This window comes from Quercus suber, unplaced genomic scaffold (assembly GCF_002906115.3).
Source record: "Quercus suber isolate HL8 unplaced genomic scaffold, Cork oak 2.0 scaffold_508, whole genome shotgun sequence".
Lineage (NCBI taxonomy): Eukaryota > Viridiplantae > Streptophyta > Magnoliopsida > Fagales > Fagaceae > Quercus > Quercus suber.
In genome coordinates this window covers 16,062-41,434 of record NW_027069957.1, presented here as the reverse complement: position 1 = coordinate 41,434, position 25,373 = coordinate 16,062, and the positions used below count along the sequence as shown (strand labels likewise).

The following is a 25,373-nucleotide window of genomic DNA, read 5'->3' as shown; positions in this document are numbered from 1 at the left end:
CAATTCGGTAAATTTAAATTAAAGTCTTTCTAAACATAAAGACTATAAATATACAAATGTAATATTTAGAGCAATTATTCATTTGTTATAATGTCGTTACTTTTAAATGAATTGCATGAGATTGATTATATATTTAAGCAAAATAAATATATGTGTGTGTGTATGTGTGTATCATTTTTTTTAAATTAAATTATTCAACTTATTCATTCTATGTGGGGCGTAAAGGTGGCACCCAAGGGCCTGAAGGCTAGGAGTTGTGCTTTGGATGTGAGCCCACTACAATTAATTTATTTAAAGATGGGAAAGGTAGACCAACACGTGGATTCCTTGTCTTATGGTCTAACATTGGGAAATATGAATCAGATAGAAAGCAAAAAGGATTTGAGCAGGAAAAATTTAAGTCTTGTATTAATGTTCCCTTAGTTGACCGAGGAAGGTGTTACACAACTTACAACATGTGTTTAAGTAATTTTCTCCCTAATTCTCTGTGTCCCCTTCTTAATGGGATTCTCCCTTCCTTTTATAGTCATTTGCGCTTGATCCTGATCCTCTAGTTGTTGGGTGGTGAATTTACCCTAGATACTTGTCTCATCCCTTCTTTATGGGAAATGCAAGGTATGCTACATGCTATTCGGGCATTGTTCAAGCGTCACTTTCTTCATAAATGCGACTGTCCTAGTTGGTGTAGTGCATTTAATACAAGGGTGATGGGCGGTAGCTTCTGCATCATGCATCTTGTCCCTTTTTCTCCGTCCCTTGCCAAGGCAACTTGCCTCGGTTTGAACCTCCCAGCAATGGCAGCATTCCTCTCTCCTTCCTTAGGTTGTGAGAGGTCCCTATTTGATTCACTTCTCCCAGCATTTTTCGTTTGCCTGTTGGGCCCATACACTCCTTGGTCGTGGCCTAGTACTGGTGCTGTCCTTGGACCTCCCACACATTCTTTTAAAATAGGTTATTATGGTAATGAAAACTCATACCAAACTTATTCTAAATATGTATAATTTATTCTCAAAATTTTATTGTAGAGAGAAAGAGACTACTTGTAATGAGGAACTAAAAAATACAGTACCAAATGTATGAACCCAAAATAGAGTTTTAAAAATCACAATGATTCATCAATATAAAGTAGAGTTGCAATAAAGAATTAAAAATCGAGAGAGAGAGAGAGAGAGAGATTAACCACTTGTCAAGAGAGAATGTGAGAGACAATAATAAGAAATTTATAGAAAATAATATGAGAAGAAAAAAAGTAAAAATAAAAAATATAGTAATAAACACCAAATTATCCAAGTCATGTTATGTAATAAAATAGCATTATATTTTTATATACAATCTTTATGATACATTATGATGATAACATCTATGAAATAAAAAAGAATTAAAAAAAAAAAGATAAAAACTTAAAAACACAAAACTTAATCACATCAAATCAAAGTAAAGTTCCAAATAATACAAAAATTCATTAACCTAAAGTAGAGATGCAAGAAAACTAAAATCCACAAAAAATGAGAAAAAAATTGAGAGAGAGAAATAACCTTTTGTGTGTAGGAAAACTATATATAAAATGGGAAAGAGAATTGTAAATTTATAGTTAGAGGAGAGTAATAAGAAAAGCCAAAAATAAAGGAAAATAAATGGATAAATGAAAAGTGATATTAAGGTAGATAGTAGTGGGGAGATGAAATGTAAAAGAGAGAGGAAAAGTTAGAGAAAGTAGAACAATAAATTGGAAATTTAATAAGAAAAAAATAGTTAAAATAAGAGAGACAATGTTTTTTTTTTTTTTTTTTTTTGATAGGAAGAGAGAGACAATGTTGAAAAATGGGTGGATGCTAGTACTCGGTGATATGCTCATATTGTTTCATAAGTTGAGCAGTGTTAATTGTGATACATACTCATATCAAAATTGTATGATATATAACTATATTTTTTCCTTTTACCTGTTGCAAATCATAGTTATGAAAGTATTGGTAAGTATAACTGTATAAAGTATCTCCTAAATCTGGAACATATTTAAATTTTAAAGCAACTAATTTATTTTCATTGTGAACTGATGTAGGACAAGATGAGTTTTAATTTTTACCGTTTATATATTTTTTAATTTTTATATAATTTTCTTGATTTGTTTAGGAATATTTTTACTTGAAAATGAGTTTTCTAAAGCCTTTAATAGGCTTGCAATATGTAAAACAAAAATAAATTTAGAATATCAATAATATTTTTAGAGAGGTTTTTCTCCTTTTTTTTTGGATGGATTACATAGTTTTTCTTTGTGAATTCATAGACCCTTATGGATTTAAGGCTTTTGTTAAGCTAAATGAGATCTAGCCCTGTTTCACGTTTCCATCTTGAGTCATGAACAATGAGGAAAAACCTGCCATTGAGCCCATATCCTCTCTTGTTTCTTAACAACTGGGAAATTGGGAAGATGACCTGTACTTTATCCTTGCTCAAAAAAATGAAGACTAAAATTTGGGAAAGAATAACATATCTTTTTTTACTGCTTCTACTAGTGTTACTTTAGGTCTTCATCTACCTTTCTTTGTTCTCTCGACTTGAACCAAATCACTTTTCCTCATCAGTTCATTAATTGTTCTTTGCATATAACCAAACTATCTCAAACGATTTTCCCTCATATTTTCATTAATAGGAGACACTCGTATCTTTAACAAATTTCTTCATTTTGTAGCTTATCTTTGCATGTGTTTCCACTTATCTGTTTTAATATTCTCATTTCAGCAATGCTCATTTTATGGACATGTTGCTTCTTGATAGTCAAACATTCAATAACATATATCATAATTGGTCTTATAGCAATTTTTAAAAACTTTCCTTTAACTTAAATAGGAATTCTATGATCATACAACACTTCTGATGCAATTTTCCAGATCATCAACCCTATTCTTATCTTACGATTCACATATTCCTTAATCTCTCAAATTTTTATGAATTATTGATCCAAGATATCGAAATCACTTACTATTTGGTATCTCAAGAACATCAAATTTTACTACCTCTCCATCTTTGTTTCTCCTTGTATTAGACTTATACACCATGTACCTAAGACTTTTTTATTCTAATGCATCCCTCTAGATTCCTAAATTGGTGTCAACTCCATGTTTAGTTTCATCAATTAAAACTATATCATCTACGAAAAGCATATAAAAAGGGACTTCATCTTGCATCGGTCTAGTAAGTTCATCCATAACCAGTGCAAAGAGATATGAAATATGAAATCAAAGTTGATTCTTGATGCAAACCTATTGTGATAGGAAATTCACTTGTCCTCCACTCAGCAATAGAGGTAAGCTCATGGAATCTAAGGTCAAATCAGTGCATTACATTAAAATTATCCTTAATGGGAAGCTTAAAATCAAATTTAAGGATCCTCACAACGAACTTCCTTTTTTACTATTACATTGCATTCAATTGCAACACTACAATCAACTCATGGCAATACTTTCAGATCTTTTTATTTATTTATTTATTTTTTGATAAGCAGAAGTAATTTCAGATCTTAGAATGAAAAGTAACTTCTTGAGGTGAAATGGAGATGCAGATAAAATAATCAACTAATCAGCTTCAAAAATCATAACAATTACTGGTCCAGGTTTACTTCATAAGTTGCATTTGTTTTTTTTTTTTTTTAATAGATTCTCCTCGACGGAAAAAAAAAAATTATGTATCTTTAAAAATCCAAGAATTGGAATTCTGTGGCTACCTGCAATAGCTTTGAAGCTTTATCACCCTCAAACTTCTCAGGATAGACAGATGCATAAATCATCAACAAACGCAACTTATTTTCAGGAGTTGCATCCTGCATTAAAAAAGTCAACAAGAATAGATATTAGCAAGAATTTAGAACAAAGGAACATCCCTTTTTTCAGCAACATGGGCTTAGTACATTACCTGTTTTGTCCTCAGAAAATTGATAACATCCTTGGCTCCTGCATCTCCAAAAACTAGATCCTGTTCCAGCTGCCCAAGTTCTCGCAGTCCCATTTCTCTGATAACTCTGTTAACTTTTCCAGCAATCTATAATGAAATAATCAAGTAAAACAATCAAAATTGAAGAAACATGCTTCTGTACTCTAACAACTCCTTATAATCCTAACTTTGATAGTTATCTCTAACAGTACTTTTCAGACCAAACTTTCAGATGGCAGTTCTATTCCAAATTCTAAAGTCCAGTTTTGGAGATAAAACTTTAAGAAAATTTAATAGAATTGCATGTCTGCTCTCACTTATGTATAAGAGCCTTTTGACCCTTTTTTTTTTTTTGGGGGGGGGGGGGGGTGTAAATACTTGAAAATTTACAGTGTTTAAAATGGCTTGACTCCAAATATACAACAATGAAACAATTAAAGATTTTGCTACAAATCTTTTTCTTTTTCTCTTGGTTCAAGACTACAGTAGTCGTTCTAATAATTTTGCAGCATTGTGAACTTTCTTAAACATCCAAAAGAATTGGAAGAAAATAAAAGAAAGGGAAAAAAATCACTCAGATTGCATCTGGATATGAATAAAGTACTCATATTTCTCCTCAAAGTAAATGCCAACATGTTTCATCCAACAAGGAGTATAAAATTTGATGAAGGAAGAAAACAAACCTCCACATGGAGAGAAATCTTCTCAACTTGTTCAGCGTACTGTGGCAAAGCTTGAACCATTTTTTGCAAGTCTCGTGTAGATATTTCGCTTCCATCTCTAGATAAAATCAAAGAATGTCATAAGTGATTGAAGCTAAGTGCAAAGCTGCATGATGAAATTAAAAAAAAAAAAACTTTTGACACCAGGTATTTTACCCTCCTTGGTTTGAATCCTACTTAATTTCTAATGAACTCAGCAAGTCCCATGTACATAGTCATGAGAAGTAGTAAAATCTGTATAAATTGCATTTCAAATATCATAAATCTAAAGAATGGTTAGAAAATCAGAAAAATTCAAGTCATACTTCACAAAGCCTTGGAAAAGAAAATCAGCACCTAAATCATGGCTAAACTCAACCTAGCCTGCTCCACATACCATAGACATCTACCCTTCATTTTGTGGGTGCGTCTGTGTTCCATGTTCCTCACTTCTCACATACCTGATAGTGATCAAATACATTTTGATCACCTCTTAACTGCATAACCTTTGCCTCCCTAAGTTCTATGCCTTCTTTATAATACTTAAACAATTACCTAAAGGATCCTACCACTAATGAAACTAAAACAGCAACCTATCTGACACAGGGCAACCAGAACAAAATTAAACAACATGAAATAAAGATAGGAATCTAGCAGTCAGCACCTAGACTTGCCTGGAGTCAGTACCAAGCAAAGAAAACCACTAGGAGGGAGTTAGCACCTAGGTTTGCGGGAGTCGGCACTAGACCAAAGAAACCAAAAAGGAAACTTTTCACTCATCTCTAAAAGTTCTCCAAAAGGAGAACAATACTTTGCTTTTATAGGAAAACTAAACCCTAGTTCTAATTGGCTTAGGAAACCCTAATTGCTTTATTATAAAAATAACCTTGCTTCCAAATATTAAAATACTAATAGCTTAATAAACTACTAGAGCCTAGAACATAAAAATACTATTGACTTGCAAAAATAAATAACACTAAACTAAAATAAAAGTCTTCTTGTGTCTTCTGCATCACTATCTCTTACACATGTCCTCATCAAATTTGTAAATTATATATTCTGTCCTGGGTTTACTTATTTTACAATCCCAAATACCATATCCTTCCACACTTTTCACTATATTCCACAATATATTTAACTCTTGAAAGAGAACAGCCTTTGTGATCAAAACACAACTAGACCCTTATTAATGTTAATTTTTCACTCACAAGCAAGAAGGTTACCAATTTACTAGATAGTGACTTTCAACTTAAATGCTTCATTTTTATTTGACAAGTAACTTAAAATGCCACTTTTTTATTATTATTGACAATTATATGCATCCTATGGCTCTTGAACCACAACATGACCATCCACCTTACTCTTACAAGGGAATGAGGTGCCATTTCAGCTAAATCTCGTTGAGAACTTAAATGCATAAATGTAACAAGCATCAGTTTCATTTTCTATCCCCAAGATATGTTCTATCATCAATGACTATCTCTTGTCACCACGAAGATTTTATTTTCATGGTTCATTGTTGTCTATATTGACATATTCAATTTCACAACACAACAGTGACACTCAGATAGAAGAGAATTCAGTTCTGAAAAAGCAGAAGATCTGTGTCCTATTGGACATACGCCATGGCATTGCTTAGAGAAAAAAGAATTTTAAAATAGTGAAATAAACAGTGATAATGTATTAAAACTTTAACATTAACACTAATAAGCTAAAACCTTGTAACATGCAAAGTTCAACATCAAAAAGCCAAAAAATTTAAAATAGTACAAATGCAAGCCTGCACCAACCTTCCACTCTGTTGGATTTGTGCAGCTTTGTTCTTTGATACGAAGTTGCTCATCTTCTCATACAAACGTTCACTAGCCTGATACGCCAGTTAGTGGAAAAAAGAATTCATGCAATATATCAAAAAGAAAAACTATAAAGTTGACCTTTTATAATTTATAATCAAGGCGGATAGAAAAATTAAATTTCTTTATAACTTTAATGAATAAAAGATTTTTTTTTTGGAATTCCGGACAAAACTAGGTTATTTAGATATTTATTAGTTNGGGGGGGGGAGGGGGTGGGAATGAAAAGGCAAACATATAGGGGGAAAACACAAAAACAACATGAAGACTTACCTCATATGCATATTTATTTCCATCCATATCCAATAAATCATGACACATTGCATCATAAGTCCATTCATGTATGACAGGAGCAATCTATACATGTAAGTTCAACACACTCAATAAAATCGAACTAAAAGAGCATACCAAAATAATGTCATAACAGGAGAATTAATATAACCTGATCAACTGATCTATCCAAGATTAGCAGCTCGCATGTTTCAGTCTGTGGAAAGTTGGGAATGGAAGTTTTATACTTCAAAATACAGTTCCAAACTGCAGAAGCAAGCTTTGTAGGAACTAAATCACGAAATGCTGCAGCTGTAGAGTCATCGGGTGTCTTGGCAGCTCGATATCGTACAAATGGAAGCTCCTGAGAAAATGCAAAGGTATGTTGAAATTTCCATAGCAAATAAAGAAGAGCACTGAATTGATTATCAAGGAGTTAATGTTTCCACACATAAAAAATATGATGACTTCAAATATTCAACCGTCAATGCCTACTCCAAAAAATAAGTTTCAGTGCCTAATCTCATGCTAAAGCTATGCACTAATCCATGTATCTTTAACTTAAAGGTCTAACACAGCCAGACCCAAGCCCATGTAATGAGTGCGATCCCAGGTTTGCCAACCTGCATAAACTCATAATTCAATTCATTCTAAACATGAATCCAAGGTTTCCTCCTGCATAAACCCATTGCTCAATTCCTTAGCATGAATCCAAGAGGTAATGACTCCAACCACCTAAAAATAGTTTTGCTAAGGCTTTGTTTTGTTCTATTAATCCTAGTTAAACCAAATTGAATTGTATAACCACCATGGCAGACTTTACACATGGCCAAAAAGATAGAAACATGGTCATTCTAGTCATCCTCATCTGGAAAATTCAACCAAAAAGAGAAGACTCTTAACATATCCACTAAACTCCAATAAAACATTGAGCTCACCATTATCATTATTTATTAAGAGCTTCTTAAACATATGCATATGAGTGATAAATTCGATGTTGAACATGACTGAATCAGAAGATACAAATTGAATAATGAGAAAGAGAGAAGCAGAGAATATAGTTCAACTTGCTTGATCAAACCAAGGACAACAAAAATAAAGCGACAAATGGTTGAGGGAAAATCTGTAAGGGATATTGAAGACTAATGCAAAAGGATGGTACTCAAGATTAGTTGCATGCAATATCAGTGCATTTGTGGTAACTAAAAACTTAGTACTGGAGTAGATCACAAGCAGAAACGCAATCAGAAATATAAAAGTATTTTTTATAGGACAAAGTTTGGCTCCAAACATGTAAACATGTTTGGGGCTATCTTTTTCAACCCATTACATGGAAAATTATAAGACCATCCACGTGTATTATTTAAACAAACCACATGACTCGTTAAAAAACCATGTCACTAAAACTACACATGGATGATCTACTCAATTGCCACATAATAGGATGGAGCAAGATAGCTCCAAATATGTTTAAAGCCAAACATTTTCCTTTTTGATTTACCACTAAGGAAAAAGTTTGGCTCCAAACATGTTTGGGGCTATCCTTTTACTATTAAAAATATGTGGTTAAATGATTAAATTTACCATATTCCAATAGCTTAAGTTTTTGGGACAATCGGTAGTTTAACATGGTATTAGAGCATGAGATCCTGAGTTTGATCTTTGTCTCCTCCACTTTACCTCCCATTTAAAATTCCCACATGTTGGGCCTCACTTATTAAAAGGTAGTTTCAGCCCACATGTGAGGGGGAGTATTAGAAATATGTGGTTAAATTTACCATATTCCAATAGCTTAAACTTTTAGGACAATCGGTAGTTTAACATTTACAACCCACTATGTAGCAATAGAATGGAGCATTCATGTGTAATTTTAGTCCTTGACTTTGTTAATGAGTCATGTGACTTGTTTAAATAATTCATATGAAGTCTTATAAGTCAACACATGATGGGTTGGAAAAGATGGCTCTAAACATGCTTAGAGCCAATTTCGTTTTTTACCATTATTGGTGATTTAATAAATGGTGGCCACATGTAATATATAAGTTTACTTTGAATATAAGTAATCACAAGAAAGAACATTTTTAGGATAAGATTCATACCTTCAATGAAGCAAAAACTGTAGAAATTCGAGTTGCCATCGTATTCAAACAAGCATCAAACTTTCGAAGGTTATCAACATCACCGAAAAGTTCCTCCAATGCTCTTTCATGATCAGTGACAAAAGCCTGCATTGAAGGGACATTGCTTAATTAAGAATTTTTTTTAAATTTCTTTTAAATAGCTAAAAAAAAAAGTAAAAATCAATTTTGTTGGGATGCTCAGCAGTAACTATAATCTTAAATGTCATTGCCTACAGAGCACTTAGGTAGCCAAATGCAGGATTGTCTGTAGCCAAATGTACCTCACAATTTACAGACATATTTAGTAAATTTCACTTATATTTAAGCATTTCAAAGCAAAGCCCGACTCCAATATCTCAGAATCACCAGCTAATGAAACTTCAGCTTATGCTAATTACAATCATGATTAAATATTTTTGACCATTCATTAAACAAAGTCTTCTAACTTGAGGACCATCTGTCACCATGCCTACACTCTGCAAACCTCAATACATTATATGCAATGATGCGGTGAGGAGAACATAAACACAACACAAATTATATAATGGAAGTGTTTTAGAAAAAATTTCCAGCAATAACACAAGATTACAGTAAGGAGAAGAAAATATAACCCAATTTTCTGAAGTATAATCCAGAAAGATAATTCTGGACACAATTCACCAAAGTTGTGCAAATAGGAACTTCTCATATAAATAATATTTTCTTCATAGTGTATTCATGAGTTGAATGCAAGAAGATGGTGTTTGCAACAATGGAGATCTAAGACTAAACAGATTAATTGATTCCCTAAAATTAATATGAGGCACATTGATCAAAATAGCATCAGGAGAACTAAAAGAAGGTATTGTCAACAAATACCTGATTATCTATGGGAAAGTACTCCAGATTCATCTGCATAAACAAAGAAAAAAAGATTGCGCACAATATAATTAAAAGGGAAAACTACCAAACTTCTAACAAGAATCAATAAAATAACAATGAAGATCTAGACCTCTCTCAGTGCACCTATGCGAGGTAAGACACTTGTATCACTCTTGATGTGATTTACAAATTCCTTCGGGATTGGTGAACTGAAAAATACAAATGCCCTGGAACCCAACAAGCAGGAAAGGAAAGAAAAAACAAAACAATGATCACAACAATGCTGGCTGAAATTCTAAAAAGAAATATAAACTAGAATTTTCAGAAAGTAGGATCCTTTGCATACTTCTTGTATAAAGGCTCCCTTCCAGACATGTCAGACAAAAACATAACAACACTGCATGCTAACAAAAAGACAGGGTTAAAATGGATCCATCTTATCAATTTTGTGCATTAAATTCCAAAACTCATAAGCAAATGCAAGATAAGCATAAACTGTGGATATATCCATATAACAAAACTAAAAGGGAAGAAGATGAGGGCAAAAAACATAATGTAGAAACTAAATGAACGAGAGCTAGGAGGCGCATCTCAAATTTAACAATCAATATTAAATAGGAGCCAGCTATCCAGCCAGGCCATTTCCTGACTTGCACGTTAACAGAGCTACATTATGGTTGGTTGAAAAATTGAACTAACAAGTAGGCATACGAGGTATTAGTAAATTAGTTGAAAATTTACCAAGCCCAGAAATTTTCATTTCAGTAAATGCGCGGAACTACATAGCAAAATGCTAGATAGTTTTCAACAAAAAACATATTTGATGAACACCTGATTGGTAACTCTAAAGTTCCAAACATCAAGTGACCTTTCTCTTTCTTGATCTAAAAGACAGGATCCCTGCATATTTATCATAGAGCCCCTGCTTGACTTTACTTAACAATATACATCGAGTATGAGAATTAGATGATTTTAAATCTTTGTGCTATCTGCTAGTTAATTTTGGTAGTATGATAGTGTAATTATAGTGGCAGCAACATGTAGCTCAAAATGTATGATTACTGTTACAAACAAGGACCCTATGTAGAAATAAAAACAAACATGAGTGCAACATTAATGATTGTGTATGTTAAAGAATGTATACAAGCATTTTCTCTTGAAGGAAACTAAAGAAACAAATATGACTCATAACTAACCAAAAGAAACAGAAGAAGAAGAATTTACTTTTCTTTTGACGGCTGGATGAAATAAATAGCATCCATGGACGGCAGTGGTTGCCTTCTCCGGAAAAGGTCTTCAACCACTACAATGAAAGAAGATCTCTAGAAGTTACAAAGCCAATAACCAGCATCGATGAACCACATTACGCAATTGTTTGGTGCAATTGTTGAAGTGGGTTTCAAGATGATGACATGCATAAATTTTTTCAATTACAAAGTTACACATTCTCCTAATAAGACTTAATCCCATGACCTCACCCTCCACCCAGGAAGTTAACATTATCAATAACCAGTGTTGAAGAGCAAATTATGAAGTTGTTTGGAACCATTGTTGAAGTGAATTTCAAAATGATGCCATGAATAATGATGAACACATTTTGGAGATGACAAGGACCACATTACAAACACACTTAGTGAGACTCGATCCCAAGACCTCAATTTCCACCCCATTTTTATTGATGAGAAAGTGCCATTAAAGTAGAGCCCAATATCAAAATGATGACATGCATTATTTTTTTTTAATGGTAAGTTACACACGTACCAAGTGGGTCTTTAACCCATAACCTGACACTCCATCCCATTATTATGGGAAGATGAAGTACTGAGTTGAGCTAAAGCTCATTGGTGATAACATGCATCAAATCAAAATGAAAAGGACCACAAATTGAAAGCTAATAGGTAAAAATACATTTAAGGCATCATGATGGAACTCTATGAGTGTGAAACGTGGAATATCAGAGATTGCATTCAGCCAATGTCAAATGCAACAAGAAACGTGTAAAAAAAAAAAGCTTAATCCACAAATGCAAAAGCAAAAATTTACAAAGAAAAATATATTTTGATGCTTACATGAAACTCCTTGGTCTGTGATGTCTGCCATTTTACATGAATGAGACATGACTTTCACCGTAACTTTATCCATGATGAGTACCTACAGAAAAATCACTTGTTTGAATAAAATAAACTGTCATGGTCCCACAATCATAAAAACCACACAAAGTGCTATCCATGTATTCAGAATAAAAAAAATGAGGACAAGTCAAGTACTGGTCTGACATCATAGTATGGATGCTTGTAGTTGTAGGTATTAGGTGAAGGCAGCAGCAAATGTCAATGAGATTCCAAAAGAGAAGCAGCTAAGGTCTAAACAGTAAGAACTCTTCACTTTATCTTTCTTTTTTCCTTTCATTTTTATAACTAATTTAGAGCATGTTTGAATATATTGAGGTGTTCTATTAGAATTATATTTCAATAATTGAAAATTCACCAATTCCTAACAACTTAAGTTTTTGGGATGATCATAATTTATCACTTTTTATTGCCACAATGCGGATAATCCTAGCTTCATTCAGGGAGACAACATCCATAGAGAACAAATCAAGTTCTGCTATAGAGTAATCAAAATCATGTGTGAGTATTTTTTTCTCTCTCTCTAGCATAAAAACTATTAGTAAACAACCAAAAAACAAGCTTCTTCTACAATAGCAATTCGTTATTAGCCAATTTGAATGGAGGAGGGACATAGAGTAGAGTAGAGTAGACCTGGAATTAGCTAATTCCGGGTCAACTCTACTCTACTCTCTATCCATCCAAACTGACCCTATTAGTAACACAGAAAATCTTTAACAAGACAACATAAATGAAAACACACACACACTGAGCGCACCTTCCATGTTGACTTTGAATCCCCAGTTCTAGTTGATCCAAGCATTTCATTCAACAAACCTGAAAACCCCCCATAAAAAAAAAGGGTAAACGACTACCGTTTAGCTAAGTTACACAAATGACAGAGATATTTCCGTCGTTTCATTCAGCTCGTTTTAGCTTTAATTTAAACGACTACAAGTTTCTGCAGTTTTCTATTCCCACTAAACGACTAATATTTCTTCTAAACGACAATAAAAGAAGTTTTAAAATATTACCATTCTCGTTTCAGTTATTGTCAACTTTATTGACAAAGCTTCAACGTTGGTTGAACTTGTAATAACGCAATAATATCCTAAAATTCGAAATTTGATTTTTTTTTTCAAAATTTTCTCGGCAACCAAACGGAGTTTAAGATGAACCTGAATTCCGGAAAATTTTTAATTTCATATATCCTATTCCTCCATTCGGTTGTAAGAAAAAGAAGGCGAAAAAGCTCAAAATATTGACTCAGATTTTACGTTTAAATTTTGATTCCCTTTCTCTTCCTATATTTCCTCGGGAAACAAACGGAAAACGAACCAGAATCCAAAAACAAAATTCTAAACAGAGAGAGAGCTTACGATCACGGCTAATTTGGCGGAAGCCTTTGTACTCTGAGGCTCCGCCATGAGAGGACGAATCGGAATCCGAGAATGACATTGTCGCGGCAGCAGATTTGGATTTAAAAAAAAAAAAAAAAAAAAAAACGCAGATTCAAGGAATGGAATCTCAAATACAGAGAAAGAGCTGTGCGCTTGTTTGCTAAACGAGAAAAGTTTGTTATATTTGCGTGGGAACGTGTAATTTGGAACGTGAAGGTCGTTTACGTTTCACGGACAAACAAAACTGCCTCAAATTTTTTATTTTTTTATTTTTATTTTATACATCTTCATACGGCGTCGTTTTAATACTTTAGGGTGTGTTTTATGACGAATATTCACAATATTTTCACAACATTTTTACAACGCATTATAAGTGGTTAATTAGTTGTTATTGGTTATAATTTGAACTTGCCACTAAAATTACTTTTCTACTACACTAATAACAACCTATAACAATCTGTCACATAAAATTTGTTGTGAAAATATTATGGATATAGTATTTCTCACATGCCCTTTCACCCTTAATAACCGTCAATGGACTCTTAACAAAGATTGTAAGAATCTAGCCTCATGCATGCGCCACTTACAATACATGATGCTTGAAAGGGTTTTGAAATTTTTTGGTAGTAGGATAAGTGGATAACTATGGATCAAAGATAAAATATATGCTGTAAATAGCTAGTTTTGTCAAGTATTGAATGTTCAAATTTAGTTCGATAATAACTATAAAATGTTCAAACTTGGCTTGAGCTTAAACCAAGCCTATAAAATATGTTTGAGCTTGTTAGGTGTATTGAATGTTCAGATTTAGTTTGACAATAACTATAAAATGTTCAAACTTGGCTTGAGCTTAAAACAAAACCTAAAAAATATGTTTGAGCTTGTTAGGTAATCCAAATGCTTGAGCTTGGCTTGGTTTGACTTAATTCATTAGTCAAGTTTAGCTCAAGCTCAATATCAAGTTTTTGAGCTTGAAATCCAAAACAAGTACATTAATAAGCTCATATTTAGCATATTATGAACTCATTTGGTTTAGATATGTGGTCTCAATGCTCAATTAATTTAAAAAATTAGTAAGATATGGATTTATTTTTCAATCTCATATTAGGCATATACCAACCTAAACTCGGCTTATTTTTTATCGAGCCCTAATGTTTTAGGGGCTTGTTCATGAACAATTATTTTATTTTATTTTTTTGCTTGGACTTAGCTTATTTATTAAATAAGTCTGAAATTAAGGCTCAAGTTTGGCTCATTTATAAACAAACAAACACGAACATGTTTTTCATCAAGTCAAACTCAAACTGTTTATGAATGGCTTAGTTCATTTATTGCCCTATTAAAACATGTGATATGTAGTTAGATATAATTAAAAAAGATTTTTTTTTTTCAATTTAACTATTTTCTCTTGTCTCTCTCATTTTATTCTAATTTGCTTAGAACCATTTGCAATAATATTTTTTAGTTCTTCAATTGTATTTTTAGAAAAATATATTTAAATTAAACTGTGGTCCAAAACTCCATGTGATCGAGGGTTGAATTTGGACTCACCAATTGACATGAGAAGGTTTCAAGTTTTAATTGTGATAACCTCGATTGATATCCCTAGACTTCTCTTTTTTCTTTGTTACACTTTGTTATTCATATGGACTAAAGAATAATCCTAATTTCTAAATCAAACTTGATTACAAGAGGATTAACATGGTTTTCACAGGATGAGGTACCGGTAGAAGTTAACCTGCAAGAGTAGGTATGAGACGGGTGATCTGAGATTTTATTGACACTCATGGTTGGTTGAAATGCTAGCCAAGTGCACAAGATCAATTGACAAATTCATCTCATGTCAGAATCTTGAATAGATCTAATTTAATATGAGAGGAAAATAACAGGAATCATTGTTTGGTAACATGTATGGCTTGCATGAACATTTCAAGAGGCAGTGTTTTTTCTCCCCTTATTAAGACTCTAAATCAATCCAGATCAATCAATTACTGTAGCCCTAGTGAAGAGTGAGGTCCCTCAAAGAGCGCCCTTGACCAGATCTTAAATAAGTTGTCACGAAATACAGGGCGATTGTTAATTTTATATCTAAGCTTTTATGGCTGCATTGACTTCTTCAAGATATATGAGTTTTCTTGTCCTCTGCCACTTTATTTACTAGAATAATTGGAGTAAAATACAGATCATATACAATGATGTCTTTCATGAATAAACCAAATATATCGAGATTAACTATCACTTCGATTGTCACAATTTTTTTTTTTAGTTCTTGTTACCAAAAAAAGAACCATTTTCAAAGTACCTTGCAAATTACAACTCGATCCATTCCCTATTATGATAATGCCAACATCTTTGCCAAATCTTATCACTAGGTCGGTTCTATGATCTTGTATTGAAATTTAAGTTGGCAACTTGTGACCTATCTTGAGTTGAGAGAGGTTGTTAGATTACATTAGACTATAGCCATATTGGTTCATTGCCCTTTACTAGCTTGTACAACACTAACTTATATTGTACTAGTAAAATATCTCCAAATAGGTCTTCCTCATGAAGTTTAACATGAAATTGAATAATAATATAATTATCCTTTCAAAAGTTAACCAAAAACCATAAAATCCAGCTTGACAACTTCATTTTTGATTAAAAAAAAAAAACTCCCCGAAGCAAATCTAGCATATATGAGCTTAACTTTGCTGATCCATATTCCAATACAGCATAGATTCGATAATCTCACATTTGATAATGTCATGAGCCACGCCTTCCACGTCATCAATCTGAATTTATATCTATATATATCTAAAAGCTAAAATGTAGCATTTATTATTGTTACGCTCCTGTTGAGTTATATTAATAATTACATCTCCTATGATTCGAATATACATCAATTGTCAGGCCCCGCTGTTAGTGTTATCTGCTATATTCAAATGGGTTTGAGATTGAATCATATCCTTTTTAAATATATATATATATATATTGTCCAAAACAAATAACCTCTTATGTGAAAATGGATCCACAAGCAAAGGAATTGTACAGTACAAAATAACATTTTAAAAAAGGAATCATTAAAAATATATATGTGACCTATTCAAAAAAAAATATTGTGTGAGGAATCAATAGAAGAAAATATTTGAATCTGATTAGATTTAATTTAATCCAGATGTAGTAGTATAACTGCATAAGAGTGAAAGGAACTATTCCAATGTCATCAAAAGTCTTTGTTATTGGTTTTGCCGGGCCTTCAATTATCATTTTTTTTCCTTTGTTATGCAGTTTTTTTTTTTTTTTTTGAGTTACTTATGCAGTTTTTCTTAGTTTACTTTCTTACTTACCCAAAAATTCCCTGCCACATTAATCTTCCTATTTCTTACAAGTACAGTAAGCATCTTTAACACCTTTCTATTATTATTGTGTACAGCTGAGAGAAATTTTCATTTTGCAATTAGTTATATTAATTTTTTTCCCCTTTATTTAATTAGTTGGCTAGATTACCACGTGAGGACATGACGGTGATAAATAATATGCGATTGCTTGGGGGATCATTGGATGATAAAAAGAAAACTGGTAGCTTCTCACTCCAGTTCAATGCTCAGAAGGTAAAACACATTTTTGAGAATTGGAATGCTTGATGAAGATCCTGTGTACACTAGAAGAAAGTTTGGGTGGGGGAGGGGGGAAAGGATGCAAAACCTAACAGTTGATAAATATTCTTTCTTAATTATCAGACAAAGCAGGCAGCAAGAAAGGATCGCTCTGGTGAGGAAGAGACATGGCAGTTATCACGATTTTATCCCTTGCTAGAGGTATCATATCACATGATGCAAGCCTCTCCACTTTTGATTGCTTACTACATGTCTTTATAGAGTTGTGTCCTTCTCCTATAAATTTCTTCAGATGTTTAGCATTTGCCTAATTTTACGGAGAGTTAAATAAAAGTTCAGCTATGCTTTCTTTGATATCTTTGGTGTATTGATGAAACCTGTTGCTGCATTGCAATACTTTTTTTTTTTTTTTTTTTTAAATTTAGTTGGAAACAGGATGACATTTATAGTATGAGCACCATCTAAGCCCTTGGTGATCAAACTACATAAATATAGTTTGTTCAAATTTTAGTTATGGTATTCCCAGTATAGTGATGCTGATTAGTTTTGTGGGATACCAAAAAAGTTATTATTCCTACATCTTTTGTACATTTTTATGGCCTAATCATGGTCATGTAGCTGTATCATTTTTTGTAAATACCATGGCAATAGACGTTTTGGCTGATAACTGTACCATTTCTGCTCACCCATCATCAGCCTGCTGACTGGTCAGTCAAGTTTGGCATTGCCGATATGGAAGGTATAAACTAGTTGTGTAACTGTCCACTTTCATAAAAGTAGCTGTCACCCATTTTATTTTAAAAGAAGAAAATAAAAAGAGCATATAGTATGAAACATGGGTGGTTACCTTTCATTGGGTTTCAATGGTTATTCCTGTTCAAAACTGAATTTTTTGTTGAACAAGTGGAATTCAATTGTGATTGTGCCGTGTTTACCTTTCATTAGGATTCAGAGGCCATGGAATCTAGATAAACACGTGTTACTATGTTCTGCATGGTCTTATATTTTAACTGACAGTCTAACATAACATTGTGTTGTCTCAGGAGCTTATTGAAGATCTTAGCAAAGGTGAGTTACCAAAGAATGAATACTCATGTATGAATGAACCGAGTCCAATTGATAAAGGAGGCTCCCGGAGGAGTGCACCAATGCATCCAAGTCAAATTTCTGCCCATTCAATGAGATCAAGACGGACTACGAATTGGGCACGACCTCAAAATTCTGATGATGGATACTCAAGGTAATTTCACAATTCTATATCCCAGTTCTTGGAGTAATCTGCTCTGTCCATGACTAGCATGCACAGTGCAGATAGACAATCTGTTAGATCTGTTCTTCCTGTAACCTGTATGATCATTCGGTTAATATGATCTTAGCCCATGGGCTCTGTACTATTTTCTGTTATATGTTCAATATGTCACATCTTATCTAGTTAAAGCACTTGGTCGATGATAACAGTTTAGAAGTTGCTCCTGCATTTTAGAATCAGGACGGACCTGAGTGGGGGCCCAAAAGGGAGCCCGGCCCGGTCCAATTTTTTTTTAGTTATTATATATTTCATTTTTGTAATTGGCCCCATTTTAAAACCTTAGGTTCCCTTCTTCTCAATAAGCTTAACTACCCTCACATAAATTGCAACTATTCAACCTAAAAACTTAACAAAAACAATAAAAACATTCACAATGGTAATTATATTTGAGCAACAAAAAAAAAAAAAAAAAACAATTTTACTACCAAAGAACCAAAAAATAATAAAAACATTCACAATGGTAATTATATTTGAGCAACAAAAAAAAAAAAAAAAAAACAATTTTACTACCAAAGAACCAAAAAATAATGTGTTATTGGAGGAACTAAAGTTAAATTTTTTGCAATAGTAAATTAGTATAAATACCAACTGACTGTAACAAGTTGTTAAAAATAAAATATAATATTTTATTAAGATTATATCTCCTTCTTCAATTAAAAAATTTAAATTTTCTCGCTTCCTTTATTATTATAATGAGTTGTTTATATTATATTAAATGAAGTGATAAAAAAAAAATATAACATTTGATATTAGATGTATTGTAAAGTGAGGTAATAAAATAGATATAGTAGTTTTTTGAAGTGCTAAAAACTAAAATTTTTAGCACTATCATTGTGAATGCTCTTACTTCAAAAAAAATTAATAAAAAATCATTATTTTGTTTTTATTTTTGCTTTTATTGATAAATAATTGCATCTTAATCTATTCAGAAATAACAATTTTAAGTATTTATAATTTCTTAATGCTGTATAAATATTTATTTCGAGTTTTTTTTTTTTCTTTATACTCCGCCACACTAACTTAAAATCATAAGTCCGTACCTGATTAGAATTGCAACTTTCAACTCAATAATGCTGAGATTTCAACTTCTTACTCTTCTGCCACCTTTTGTAGTGACTCAATTTTAAGGATTGCATCTAACGAATTCAAGAAGATGGGCCAGCGTATTTTTGTATTTATCATTGGCGGGGCAACTAGATCTGAGGTAAGTTTTTTAAAGAAGTTCTCTTTGTTTCTAGAGCTCCAGTTAAATTTTGGTTCTCACCTGATATTTTTTCCCAACACTGCGGCCAGCTACGAGTTTGTCACAAGCTCACAACAAAACTCAGAAGGGAAGTAGTCCTGGGTTCTTCTAGTATTGATGACCCGCTTCTATATATCACGGTAATAAATGTCTATTCATCATTCTTTTTCTCATTACCTCATGTGGCCTTTTACCTAGAGATCTTTCACCTTGAGTGGCATCATTTGATTTGTAAAATCCTAATTGGCCATTTACAATCTAGCCAAAGACGGAGAAAATTTAGAGAGAAACTATATCGATGACTTGAATGAAGCATAATCTCTAACTTGTCCTCTGTTAAAAGAATTTTTCTCTAGTTAACATTGTAAATCAGTTGATCGTGTAAGCACATAAGGTTGAACATTTTTCCATTTAGTTACGAAACATTGATGATTTTAGAGTTTGAATTGAGCCCAAAAGTACCAGCTGGTTCCTGGTTTCTAATCTTTTGCTTGGAAAAACCAAGCCTCTCCAATCACTTCCTTATGGTCATTTTTGTTTACGCTCACTTCATAAAAACATTTCAAGCTTTTTTGCTTTTGAACATTCATCTTGAGCAAAAGTGGACTTGGCAAAATTGATCACACTTAAGTCTTGCACTCGGTAGTTTTCAGTGGGAACCAATTAACATGCCTTTTTTTGCTTCTTTTTTCTTTCCTTAAACTGAATGCTCAATGAGAATAAGATTTAGCTCTGATATATTTGAACAGCCAATTTAGTTGTCAATATTTTTTGTTTAAATTTTGCAGAAACTAAAGCTGGTGTCAGAAAGAGAACTCTCAGTGGATAATCTCAAGATCCAAAGTTGGATGCCATAGGATTTTGTGAAATATGCTTTTGCTCAAAGCCAGCAGGTTTAATGTTGCCCCCTTTTTTCGTAATTGTGATATGATTACATCCTCTCTATTTCTTCAATACTAGAAATGGAATGTTGTGTTGATATTAGGGAAAATTGCACAATGCTTCTTTTGTTTCTACAGAATTAAGGCCTGACTTGTAAAGAAAAATACAACCAGTTCAGTGATGCTTGTGCTTTTCGTCAAACTGTGCAGTCTTCTCATGATGTAAAAAATAGTTGTTGGAAGAGTATTTTGTTTCCCAATTTTTTAAGGGGCATTAGATTCTGGTGGGGATCCCATTATGTTTGACGGAGCATTGAGAGAATTTCATTGTGTTTCTGTCGGCATTTGAAGTCACTTTTCTTACATCTGTATTATACTTGCTTTTATATATAGAGAACCACTTGTTGCATGACTTCAACTTCCAGGATTAGGGGCTGAACGCTCTAGAGTGGATTTGGTATGAAATTGCTATACTGATGGAAGTGATGGAAGCCAACTTCCACAAGTCGACTTGCCAATGTTGCCATGACAGCGCAGTGCCGGTAAATTGTCCATAATTTGACCATGATCATGGCATTTTCTTTTTCTTCTCTATATATATCAAACATGACATTTTCTTAGAATGTAGATGGAAGGGTTCACGGTATTTCAAATGGAAGAATGATAAACATTCAATTTCTAAATTGGGTTTCATCCATTGATGGTTTGATTGCTTGACCAAAAAACAGCATATTAGTAGCATCATGTTCATGGTCATGGACTTTTGCTAATTTACATTGAATATTACAACACTGCATTAGACTCACCACTACCTCTAAGAGGGTTGCTCTCAAATCTCAATTAAATTAATACCACGGCTGTCATATCCATACGTATCTTGCCCTCAATTCAGTGAGTCATGTTGGAATTATTCTGGATAATATCATCGAGGGAATGGACTTGAGAGGAAGATGATAGAAATTTCGTAAGCCTATGCAAGAGAAAATGTAACTACGCTATGGATTAGCAAAACGCCCCCATAATTTTGTATCCTTTTTCCTTTTATCTTTCAATCTGCTCCTATATCAGATCATAGGCATTTGGATTGCAGAAGGTAGTTCACATTCGGGGGAACATTTATAAATTAAGGACTTTGTGCAGGGACCCATGATGCCAGTGCCACACATGCCGTGTCTTTGAAAACCAATCGGTAATCCCAGAGAGAGCTCAACATGCATGGGTTGACTGAAGTATAACGAGAATGGGATTTTTTTTTTTTTTTTTTTTTTTTGCAAAATAACACCATTTTGCTAACAATTTCGTTAGTTAGCTATGTTTCCAAACTATTTAGGAACTAACATCTCGAATCTTTTAAACTCAAGTTAACTGTAGCAACTCGAGTCTATGACTTAGGTTCCATGTGTTGGCAAGACTGAGGTGGATTAAAATCCACGTGAAACTCAAGTTCCAGTTCCTATACCGAGTACCTGTTCTTCCTTCTTTTTTCTTTCTTAAGACCTAAATCAAAGATTTAGAAAATACCCAAACCCAAAGGCTCGAGTTACTGCAAATCTGGTTGTGAGAGAGAGAGAGAGAGAGAGAGAGAGAATCAAAGGGAGAGAAGTCATCTTTGTATCCTTATGATAGTGGTGGCAAGGGTTTGTCGTTAGATCAAGAGAGGTGGCTTGAGAGAAGGGGGTTTTGGTTTAGGATCAGGGGGATGAGCTTGAGGTTGGACCACCACTTATGGTGGCGATGATGGTCGGAGGAAGAGCCAAGGAGGCTCGGCCATGGTAGTTCAAAAAGCAGAGGGAATAGAAGTTCAGTCTGAGCTGATTTCCCTCGCTTAGAGCCTTCACTAGTGCCACCTAGAGTCTTCCCCACTTGGGTTCAATTCAAACTGTGGGAGTTGCTTCGTTGTTGCTTCTCTGGGTTTGTTGTATCGTTGTTTTTGTTGTTGTTGCTTCTCTAGGTTGCTTCGTTCTTTAGAGAACTCGAATCTTAAATACTCAAGTTGCTTCAGTGAACTTAAGTATCAGAAACTCGAGATATTAGTTTTTTAAATAATTTGGAAACATTGCTAATTAACAAAATTGTTAGCAAAATGATGTTATTTTGCCAAAAAAAAAAAAATCCAAGAGAATGATTTGTTCAACATGTAGTACTTGAAACAAAAGAAAGGGCCTACAGACTGCAGTGGCTTGAAAAATGGAGTCACGTGATTAAAATAAAAAAAGTGAGAATACAACAATTTTCTTTTGTCGAATAGTTAAGACTAAATTTGAGATTATGCAAGTCAATCGCATTATCGTAAATTCTCAAGAAATGTGGTTGAGAGTTCAAACAAGGAAAAAATAAATGCTAGCCAATAGCATTGTTTTGTCTATTTTTGGTGCTCTATTTTATTTTCGAATGTTTTTATCCTTTTTTTTTTTTAAATGGGAAATAGAACTTGATGTTAACAATATATAGATGGCTACTGCTAGTTCGCATTGACAGCAGAAAATTTATCTGAGAAGACTTGAAAGAATAATGCTTCAGTGTGGCTGAGAGTGCACCACTTTCCAATTGTTTGCCTCATCGTACCTGCCAAGACACTGATAATAGTTAAAAATCATCCATCACAGGGGCAGTGATAAGTTGCTGACTTCCTGAATTCTCTAGGCAAGTTGTGTTTGTTTTTCTTTACTAGTTTCCTGTGAGTAAGCACCATGGCTTTTCCTTGAAATCTCTACAGCAAGACCAAATACATAAGACTTCTCACTTCTACGAGGTCTAGGAGAACTGGTTAGTAGGCAACTTTACCCTTAATTTTTGCAAAAGTTGATTCCCTCAAGTTTCTTTTTTCTTTTTCATTTTTTCTTTTTCCTTTTTTTTTAAAAGTTATTCGATTCATGAATCATGACTGTTTGGTACTATAGCTGTAGAATATTAACGGTATTTTTTTTTTTTAATTGATAGTTGAAAGAGAGAGTTTTGAATCTAAACATTCATGTTAAAAACCCCAATTCGTTTATTTGCTAAATAAGAGACCAAGAAATAAATTAACTTATTTTTAAAAAAGAAAAAACTAGTTTTTTTTTTTTTTTTTTTTTTATGGGAAGAGAGTTTTTTTTTTTTTTAATTTTAGAAAAGAGATATGTGAGATTTTATTTTTGGTTTCTTTTTTCTTTTCTTTTTCAAATGGCATTAACAGTAGTAAAACTTTAGAGCAATCATATCAGTTCATGCATTATACACACCCATTTTTACGTTAAAAACCTACTTTTTTTATTTTACATATCCACTTTTACAAAACACCCACATCAGTTTATCTATTCTATCCTCTCTTTTATTTAAATAATCAATTTTATCAATTTTTTTATATTTCTCTCAACTACCACTTTACATACGCGCAGTCTCTCTCTCTCTCTACTCATTTTTTCTGATTTCTTGCTCTTTCTTTATACCCATCTCTCTACCCATCTCCATACCCACACATCAACTCTACCTCATAGCTCCGATTTCACCCATCTTCATACCCACACAGCTCCGATCTCACCCATCTCCATACCCACACATCAACTCTCCCTCAGCTCCGATCTCACCTATCTCCATACCCACATATCAACTCTCCCTCACAGTTTCGATCAAATCCAAGATCTCCCTTGCTCCAATTAGGCATGACCCATACCCACGAGCTCCGATCCACAAGCATCGACCAGATCTTCACAAGCAAGACCCACGAGCTCCCATCGTTCCAGTCAAGGTCCGATCAGGCTCCAATCTGTCTCTTTGTTGTTTGTCCAAGTGGGTTTGTTTGTGTCTAGGTGTGTTTATGTATCTCTTGTGTTTTTTTTTTTTTTTTTTGGAGCAAGTGAATCTGTGTGTTGATTTATCTGTGTGGATGTGTTTGTGTGCATCTGAGAAAGAAGAAGAAGATGAGAAGAGGAGAAACTACTGAGTTTGTTGAGCACAGAGAAGAGAGAGAAAAAAGGAATGAACGGAAATTAATAGAATAATCTTTACACGAGCTACAGTAACAGTGTAAAATTACACGATTATCGTAGCTCGTGTAAAGATATACACATTTTTATACATTTTTAGAAGCACCGATATAGTGCATTTTTGAGGCAAAATGTGTAAAAATGGGATCTTTTTCTATTTTACATGATTTTGCATCCATTAATGTGGATGCTCTTAGTTATAAAATTTTTAGGATAAAGAACTTTTCATTTAAAATTACAATTTGGGGTGTCTATAGGTCGAGTTGAGTTGGGTTTGGGCTTAACTCAAACCTAACCTACTCTCGTTGGGTGGTAGAACGGAGGACTTGCAGTCAATTGGAGAGTAACATCAAATTAGATTGAGTCATATTTTCACGAAATGAGTGAGGTGGTGGATCTTAGTTAGAGATCGTGAGATCTCCACCAATTTCGACGAAGATCTAAACATAGACAGTAGCAATTCTGACCCTAGACGACATAGATCTAAAGATTATAAACAAAGGTGGCAGGAGGGAGGTCGGAACGATTCTTGGAGGGCAAAACTTGTCACTCAATTTGTCGGAATCGAATATTAAAGTTACACACTTGTCAACAACCATTGTTCTCATCGGATCAAATGGTTTCAAATCGGGCCAGCACGAGTCGAACTGTTAGACTAGGTGGAGCAAGTCTTGGAAAGCCCCAAAAATCAAGATAATCAAGCTCTAAAGCAGGTCAAAAGTTTTTCCCAAAAAAAAATAAAAATAAAATAGTCAAAATCTTTTCTTTTTTTCCCACCCTCTTTTTAAAATAATTTTATTAAGGTTGTGTTTGTTTGGAGGTGAAATAAAGTAGATGAAAAACTTTGAAGAGAAAATGGGAAGGAAGACTTTTTTGGAGTGTGTTTAGTTGGGTGAAGAGGAAGGAAAATAAATAGTGGGGCCCAAGTTTATCTCCCCGGACCCACTAAAAAGTTTTTTTTTCCCAAAATGGAAAGAAAACTGAAGGGAGAAAATGAGGCTGCTTAATAGACCAAAATGCCCATGTGTAGTTGCACATGGGCTTCGTCCGTACGTTGCTCTTCTTCACTTTTTTTGTCCTGGACATTGTCTCTTTTTTTTCATTTATTTATTGGGCAGGCTTTGTCCACTGTACGG

General features: G+C 33.5%; 2 protein-coding genes across 3 annotated transcripts; one reads left to right on the top strand and one right to left on the bottom strand.

Annotated features, from left to right (window-relative positions):
* Positions 1-3,688: 3,688 nt before the first annotated feature.
* On the bottom strand, positions 3,689-13,402 carry LOC112027824 (protein transport Sec1a). Its single transcript, XM_065763467.1, has 14 exons — positions 13,220-13,402; positions 12,619-12,677; positions 11,802-11,883; positions 10,957-11,035; positions 10,079-10,129; positions 9,863-9,959; positions 9,730-9,762; positions 8,851-8,976; positions 6,924-7,115; positions 6,755-6,838; positions 6,419-6,495; positions 4,611-4,707; positions 3,910-4,035; positions 3,689-3,817 (listed from the first exon to the last, which is right to left on the bottom strand). The coding sequence occupies exons 1-14, from the start codon at positions 13,296-13,298 to the stop codon at positions 3,689-3,691; spliced, it is 1,311 nt and encodes a 436-aa protein (XP_065619539.1). The 5' UTR covers positions 13,299-13,402.
* Positions 13,403-16,690: 3,288 nt separating this feature from the next.
* On the top strand, positions 16,691-20,681 carry LOC136063296 (protein transport Sec1a-like). Of its 2 annotated transcripts, XM_065763475.1 has the most exons (7): positions 16,691-16,833; positions 16,963-17,040; positions 17,883-18,079; positions 19,262-19,352; positions 19,442-19,531; positions 20,180-20,284; positions 20,411-20,681. In XM_065763475.1, exons 1-6 carry the CDS (start codon positions 16,741-16,743, stop codon positions 20,246-20,248), a joined length of 618 nt encoding a protein of 205 aa, XP_065619547.1. In that variant the 5' UTR covers positions 16,691-16,740; the 3' UTR covers positions 20,249-20,284; positions 20,411-20,681. The 2 variants fall into 2 exon arrangements, with proteins under 2 accessions (XP_065619547.1, XP_065619546.1); XM_065763474.1 differs by having other exon boundaries at positions 20,180-20,681.
* Positions 20,682-25,373: the final 4,692 nt, after the last annotated feature.